The 8453-nt window shown below is 33.8% G+C and overlaps 1 protein-coding gene across 1 annotated transcript in view; it reads left to right on the top strand.

Moving 5' to 3' along the window:
• LOC107690821 (protein SZT2-like) overlaps positions 1–6507 on the top strand; it is a 107928-nt gene extending 101421 nt beyond the window's left edge. Inside the window, exons 73-75 of the mRNA XM_016489241.1 lie at positions 3874–3987; positions 4895–4963; positions 5798–6507. Of these exons, the coding sequence (XP_016344727.1) occupies positions 3874–3987; positions 4895–4963; positions 5798–5941 (327 nt within the window). The 3' untranslated portion in view covers positions 5942–6507. The remainder of the gene's footprint in view (positions 1–3873; positions 3988–4894; positions 4964–5797) is intronic.
• Positions 6508–8453: the final 1946 nt, after the last annotated feature.

Raw genomic sequence — 8453 nt, 5'->3', positions numbered from 1 at the left:
AAGTTTAATTTAATTTAATTGATGTTAAATAAAAGAAAATAATAATATTATAAATATTACTATTATTAATAATAATGATAAAAATAATAATATTATTTTATTATTATTATTAAGTATTTAAAAAAATAATAAGAAAAATAATGTTATAGATCTTATTAAATTATTTATTATGGAAAATATTACATTTTTAATTTAAACATTTTTATACAGTATTTAATGTTAATTAAAAATGTTAATAAAGTTAAAATTATTTATTATGGAAAATATTACATTTTTAATTTAAACATTGTTATACAGTATTTAATGTTAATTAAAAATATTAATAAAGTTAAATATAAAGTTCAAATAAACAAAGTTAATATTTTTCCCAATTGATCCCTCTCTGTGTGATTAATAAATATAATTAAATAAAAAATTAATTTATCAAAGTAATAATAATCAATTAAATAATCAATTTCAATAATCGATTAAATTAAGCCCTGATCCTTGTCTGTGTGATAATTTAATTTAATTTAATTTAATTTAATTTAATTTAGCAATAAATAATAAATACATTTTTGATAGATTTAGGTTGCAGATTTACCCTAAATTAGATAGGTAGTTTGGGCCCAAATCTTGTTAGTTATTGATAACTTGTATTCTGCATGAATTAAATAAAAGTATTTGTTTGATTTGGTTTTTAAAATAACTTTGGTAAAAAGTTTGAATTGTTGACAAATGCAGTAAGCACTATAATAATTGTTTACTACTATTGTATAATATTAATTAAGCAATATGATGTTTTAAAAGTACTTTGCATGTTAATTTTATGCTCAATCCTAACAAAATAGTTCTCAGAATTTAAAAAATATCAAATAAAATAAATCAATAAAATTGGAGGACGCTTTAGGATTCAATAGGACGTCCTGTTCATAGAAAGTGCAGCACTCTGTTTTCCTGTACACACTGACAGCAGTCTTTAAGAAAGCGTGGGAAAATTGCATGTTTTTTCCTTTGTTCTGCAGTTTATTGAGGACGGTCTGATCAGCGGCTGGCTCAGTGCAGTTTGTTTGATGGGTGGCTGACAACAAACATGCAAATGCAGCACTCCGTAGGGAAAACACGCGGCCTACTCATCAGCACACCGCGATAAACATCAGCTAATTAGCACAGGAAATCAGCCCTTTAATATTACACTCCGTTCCTTATTTACGGCATAAATTATCCCTCCTGGACCAACACGTGCACAGGTTCACACGCCGCATCCTTCACCAACAGGGTGCTCGTTCGTGATTTGATTACACAGCAGTAGTAACTCTAAATGTGCCGCTCATGCCAACAAACATCACTGTGTTTGATACAGCACAGATGTATGTAGCTTCAGACATGGAGGATTTGTTATACAGAGGACCAAAACTGAATCATAAAATAGCTCATTAATAACTGAGTGAAACTGTTCAAAAGTTTGGGATCAGTAAGGTTTTTTAATGTTTTTAATGTCTCTTCTGCTTGCCAAGGCTGCATTTATTTGATCAAAAATACAGTAAAAATGTGAAATATTATTACAGTTTAAAATAACTATTTTCTATGTGAATATATTGTAAAATGTCATTTATTTCTGTGATCAAAGCTGAATTTTCAGCATCATTACGCCAGTCTTCAGTGTCACATGATCTTCACAAATCACTCTAATATGCTGATTTGCTGATAAAGAAATATTTCTGATTATTATCAATGTTGAAAACAGCTGAGCTGCTTCATATTTTTGTGGAAACGGTGATATATTTTATTTTTCAGGATTCTTTGATTAATAGAAAGTCCAAAAGAACAGCATTTATCTGAAATAGAAACCTTTTCTAACATTATAAATGTCTTTACTGTCACTTTTGATCAGTTGAATGCATGCTAAAAGCATAAAAGTGTTCCCAAAAAAAATCCCAAATTGCCTCCAAACTTTTAAAAAAGGTGTTGTAAATCAGGAATGACTTTTTTTTAAAGAAACATTTCTTATTATTATCAATGTTGAGAACAATTGTGCTACTTTTAGATACTTTTTTCCAGGATTATTTAATTAATAAAAAGTTAAAAAGAACAGCATTTATTTGAAATAGAAACCTTTTCTAACATTATAAATGTCTTTACTGTCACTTTTGATCAATTGAATGCATGCTAAAAGCATAAAAGTGTTCATTTTTTTCAACAACAACAACAACAAAAAATCCCAAATTGCCTCCAAACTTTTAAAAAAGGTGTTGTAAATAAATGTGTATGGCACAGAATAAATAATACATACATAAATAGATGATCCAGTGGATAAATTGTATTATATATATATAGCAGTCATATATTTATTTATTTATTTATTAATTTACTAATGTATTCATTAATAATGATAATAATTTATTGAATTTATTTATTCTAAGGATCATTTATATCTGTATTATGCATTTATTTACGGTGTATTTCCGACTGATATTTCCAATATGATAATGAGGTGGTGGTCGGTTGCCCCTATTGGCTGATCCATCATGCAGTACTTTATTACAGTTTTGCAGAACTGAAAATCACAAGAAATCATCCGGTTTCAGTATTCAGTAGGTTCTCAATAGGCGTCATACGTGACACGGGCTGTGAAGGATGTGCTGCGGGATCACGGCTGGCAAACATGCTCCCGTTCATGTGCCATAGCCTCAGATTCCCCCACGGACGCCCGCATATTAATGCATTTGATTCCTCATCTATTCATGTGCCGCACGCTTCTGTATTCCCTTCACACGAGCAGAATCGCTTGGTCAATGTTAGCGAGCGGGCCGCTCGTGTGCCACGACTGCTAATCTGAGCGCTGGGATGATGTACACCTCTGTCAGAGCCGCACACGCTCACAAAGGAAGTGGAGATGTACTCCTGCCGTGATATCAGACCAGGAGAAACTTGCAGCAAATTACATCTTTTTACAAATTTACTGCCGCAGCCAGACTGTGAAAACTGCCTTCCTGTAGTTTCGCTGACTTGAAACGGCCGATGAAATCTGATCTGAAAAATAATAATGCTTTGTGTGCACAGGCCGGGCTAATTTAAAGAGAAATATTCTGCTCCAGTATTTCAGGAGCTCAAAGGCTTTTTAAACATTGAATAATCTTTTTCAACTTTTATTCAAACTTAAAATGTACATATAAATTTTGTTATGCATAACTATCCACATAATAGTAACTTACGTGCATATTTATGCTTATAATTAGAATTTTGCACTTTTGACAGTATTACTCACTTATTATTCAGCACACACACACACCATAAATGCATAAATAATGTATGTGTGTAAAGTATATTTTATTGGACATATTTACTTAGAAAGTGCATTAATGGACAAAGTTTGGCCTGGAAAAATATTTACATTTTAATCAAATATCAGTGTGAAAGATTGTATATAATTGTTCGTTTTTATTCATTTTTTATTTTATTTGTTTGTAAAAATAAAATTGTTAAATTACTGTCCACCAACTTTTTTAAATCTTATCATTCTTGTAGCCTTTGATGCTGATATGGTGTAATAAACTAAATCTATGCAAAACAAAACTGAATAATCATTATAAAAGTGCAAAATGAAAATTCTGTCCCTCGTGTCATTGCAAACCTGTACGAGGTTTTTGGTTGGTAAGATTGTTTCATGTTTTTGAAAGAAGTCTCTTCTGCTCACTAAGGCTGCATTTACTTGATCAAAAATACAATAAAAACAGTAATATTGTGACATATTATTATCATTTATAATAACTGTTTCCTAGTTTAAGGGAAAAAAAAAATTGAATAATCTTGATAAAAGTGCAAAATTAAAATTCTATCGTCATTGATGTCGTTGCAAACCCGTATGAGTTTTTGTAATTGTGTTTTTTTTAGGACTGTTTCCTGAATATGAGTCCCGCCTGGTACCAGAGTCTCATCAAAGTCCTGCTGTCCCGCTTCCCACAGAACTGCAGGCACTTTAAAGACGACTGCGGCATACAGTACCTGGTAAGAGATCTCTTCTGCTCACCAAGGCTGCGTTTATTTGAGCAAAAATACAGATAAAAAATCTGTAAAATTGTGAAATATTATTACAATTTAAAATAACAGTTATCTATGTGAATATATTGTAAACTGTAATTTATTGCTGTGATCAAAGCTGAATTTTCAGCATCATTACTCCAGTCTTCAGTGTCACATGATCTTCAGAAATCATTCTAATATGCTGATTTGCTGCTCAAGAAACATTTCTGATTATTATCAATGTTCAAAACAGTTGTGCCTTGACGCATTTTTTCAGGATTCTCTGATGAACAGAAAAACAAGATTTGCAGGGACGTGCAACACTTTTGTAAGCTCATATTCTCACATATTGCACATGAAGCAGATCCTCAGGCTGTACAGTCGTGTCATGGGCCGTGTGAGATGTTAGTCCCGTCATAGTGCATTACGAGACGGGAAGCGCTGATGGCAAAGCGCTCTTGAATCATTATTCTCCTGGAAAGACTTTGAACTTGGTTACTTGAGGCCCGTGAAACACATGGTAAAGCGTGGTACATTATGAGACCTCCGTGCCTGTGTACTAGTTAATGTGAGCGAATCCTCCCGATGATAATCGTCAGATCCTCAGGTGTGTTTGAAAGCCACTTCATACGTCATTCTGTAATTGGAGATGTCGTGGGCTTATGCAGATTCCCTGAACTGATGATCATTTCATCCTCCATATTCACACAAACAACACCTGCCTTTGTTTCCCTGAGGTTGACGCTGTGTTTCCTAATGCTGAGCACCAATCCGTGTGAAATGGATTGTGAAGATCAGGGTTCAATTTAAAAATAAAAATAAACATCTGGCGTCGAGATGTTGAGTGTTTAAATAGTGTGTTGTTTGGGCATAAACTCTCTCTCTTTTCCAGGCCGTCCTGAACCAGAAGTTCACTGACTGTTTTGTGCTTGTTTTCCTGGACACACAGGCAGGAAAAACTGTGAGTTTATTTTATTTTATTTTATTTTATTTTATTTTTATTTTTAATTTAATTTTTATTTTATTTTATTTTATTTTATTTTATTTTATTTATTATTTTATTTTAAATAGATAGTTTTATTTTAAGAATTTTCTTCTGATCATTAAACAGATATAGACCAATTTAATAATTTAAACACTATATTTCAATTATAAAACTTATATTATACTGTACAATACATTACACTAAGCATTTTTCTCCTAGTTCTCATTACCATAATGCTTTTTTGTTGTTGTTGTTGTTGTTTTGTAATTATTATTCTTAAGGGTGATTCTCATTTTTGTAATGCAGTAAATCTTAATATTTAATCTTTATATTAAAATAAAGGAGTATTGTAATATAATTGTTTTTATATTAAATAATTTTTCAATAATTTAAAAGCAGAAAATCATGATGCATAAATTATACTAAATAACAATATTTATTATTTTGTTTCTTGTAATTAATAATTTTATTTGTTATCTTTTTATGTCATTACAGTAATGAGAATTTAGTTTTTTTTTTTTTTTTGTATTACCATGAGAACTGGGATGTGAAGATGTCTTTTATTTGAACTATGAATTATTGAATTTTATTATGAAATCTCATTGTGCCTAAATGTTCCTACAAATAACCTACAAACTTTAAGCTGCAAACACTTTATATATATATATATATATATTTATCTTGTTCTTTTGATTATGGGGTGAAATGTGGACTTGTTCTTGTCAGATAAGGTTCATTCAGTCGTTTACTGTACATCAAACATGATCCCAGTGTAAATCTCAGCGTTTCACTGTCTTCTGCTGCCTCCAGAGTCTGAAGGTTGTTTTCAGGGAGCCGTTACCTGCGCAGACGCAGTCGAGCAGCAGTCCTCCACCGCAGCTGGTCTCCATGTACCACCATCTGGAGTCGGTCATCAACACCGCCTGCTACAACCTCTGGACAGGCCTGCTGTGAACCTGTGTTTCTGCCAGCGGTGCATCAGACGGAGTCAAGTGTCTGATAAAGATTGAGCTTTGAGCTGCCTGTCACTCTTAGACTGAGACTGAATGTGTCTCGCGTGTATAATGCATGCTGTGTCGACCAGGTTGCATCCAGTTAAGGAATTAAATTGCCAATATTTTGCTTAGGAAAACAGCTAAATGTGCCGCCCTGTTGATGGAGGGTGATTATCCGGGAGGGTGTATTTACTGCGTGTGAGACTCCGCTGGTTTGCCAAAGCCATACTGTCCTTCTGTAGTCTAGTGTTCATTTGTGCTTTGTTTTTTTCCTCCATCTCCTCTCAGTTGTTGATGTTGTTTCTGTAGCCCGTGTGCAAAAGATTTTTTTTTTGCCCCATCACTTTGTGCAACATGATTGTCTTTACTGCCGTTTTTTCATCCCAAAAGTGCCTTTATTTTATTTTATTTTCATATGAAATTGATGGGAGCTAGTGTATTATGTTCACCTTTCAAGAAGAATCTCTTTAAGGGACAGTTCCCGCAAAAAATGTAATTCTGTCATCATTTACTCACCCTCATGTCATAACAAACCTGTATGAGTTTCTTTCTTCTGTTGAGCACAAAAGAAGATGTTTTGAAGAATGTTGGTAACCAAACAGTTGATGGTAGCCACTGACTTCCATAGTATGGAAAAAAATACTATTGAAGTCAATGGCTACCGGCAACTGTTTGGTGACCAACATTCTTCAGAACATCTTCTTTTGTGTTTAACAGTTAAAAGAAACTCATATGGGTTTGGAACAATGTGAGGGTGAGTAAATGATGACAGAATTTAATTTTTGCGAGAACTGCCCCTTTAAATTAGTCGCATGGCCTTCACATACTTTCAACATAAAGAGCGGGCAACAATTAGTCTTACTAACTAGCACAGCGCTGAAACGACACTGGAAAACCTTTGACACTCATTTCACATGAAGGGGGATGATTTACCTCCTGTAATGACAGACGCCGAAGAATGAAATTGTTTTACTGTTTGGTTTTCTCGGAGCACACTGGACATTTTTGAAAGAAAGGTTTATTAAAATGTTAGAACATTAATTAGCAATTCAAATGTGTGAAAAGGTCATTTGTACATTATGTATATAGAGGCGGATTTGTAAGAAAAACGCTTAACAATAAATCTTAAATTAAAACATCTGAAGTGTTCTTCATGTGCAATGCCTTGAAAGGTGGAAAAACTCATATTTCATAGCTACTGACGAGTCAAATGTTAATAAAACAACTGAAAATTTTTTTTTTTTTTTTTGTATTACCATGAGAACTGGGATGTGAAGATGTCTTTTATTTGAACTATGAATTATTGAATTTTATTATGAAATCTCATTGTGCCTAAATGTTCCTACAAATAACCTACAAACTTTAAGCTGCAAACACTTTATATATATATATATATATATTTATCTTGTTCTTTTGATTATGGGGTGAAATGTGGACTTGTTCTTGTCAGATAAGGTTCATTCAGTCGTTTACTGTACATCAAACATGATCCCAGTGTAAATCTCAGCGTTTCACTGTCTTCTGCTGCCTCCAGAGTCTGAAGGTTGTTTTCAGGGAGCCGTTACCTGCGCAGACGCAGTCGAGCAGCAGTCCTCCACCGCAGCTGGTCTCCATGTACCACCATCTGGAGTCGGTCATCAACACCGCCTGCTACAACCTCTGGACAGGCCTGCTGTGAACCTGTGTTTCTGCCAGCGGTGCATCAGACGGAGTCAAGTGTCTGATAAAGATTGAGCTTTGAGCTGCCTGTCACTCTTAGACTGAGACTGAATGTGTCTCGCGTGTATAATGCATGCTGTGTCGACCAGGTTGCATCCAGTTAAGGAATTAAATTGCCAATATTTTGCTTAGGAAAACAGCTAAATGTGCCGCCCTGTTGATGGAGGGTGATTATCCGGGAGGGTGTATTTACTGCGTGTGAGACTCCGCTGGTTTGCCAAAGCCATACTGTCCTTCTGTAGTCTAGTGTTCATTTGTGCTTTGTTTTTTTCCTCCATCTCCTCTCAGTTGTTGATGTTGTTTCTGTAGCCCGTGTGCAAAAGATTTTTTTTTTGCCCCATCACTTTGTGCAACATGATTGTCTTTACTGCCGTTTTTTCATCCCAAAAGTGCCTTTATTTTATTTTATTTTCATATGAAATTGATGGGAGCTAGTGTATTATGTTCACCTTTCAAGAAGAATCTCTTTAAGGGACAGTTCCCGCAAAAAATGTAATTCTGTCATCATTTACTCACCCTCATGTCATAACAAACCTGTATGAGTTTCTTTCTTCTGTTGAGCACAAAAGAAGATGTTTTGAAGAATGTTGGTAACCAAACAGTTGATGGTAGCCACTGACTTCCATAGTATGGAAAAAAATACTATTGAAGTCAATGGCTACCGGCAACTGTTTGGTGACCAACATTCTTCAGAACATCTTCTTTTGTGTTTAACAGTTAAAAGAAACTCATATGGGTTTGGAACAATGTGA

Source organism: Sinocyclocheilus anshuiensis, unplaced genomic scaffold (genome assembly GCF_001515605.1).
Source record: "Sinocyclocheilus anshuiensis isolate Anshui unplaced genomic scaffold, SAMN03320099.WGS_v1.1 scaffold1753, whole genome shotgun sequence".
Taxonomy (NCBI): Eukaryota; Metazoa; Chordata; class Actinopteri; order Cypriniformes; family Cyprinidae; genus Sinocyclocheilus; species Sinocyclocheilus anshuiensis.
Note: the sequence above shows the minus strand (reverse complement) of the source record. Positions and strands in the feature narration are given on the sequence as shown.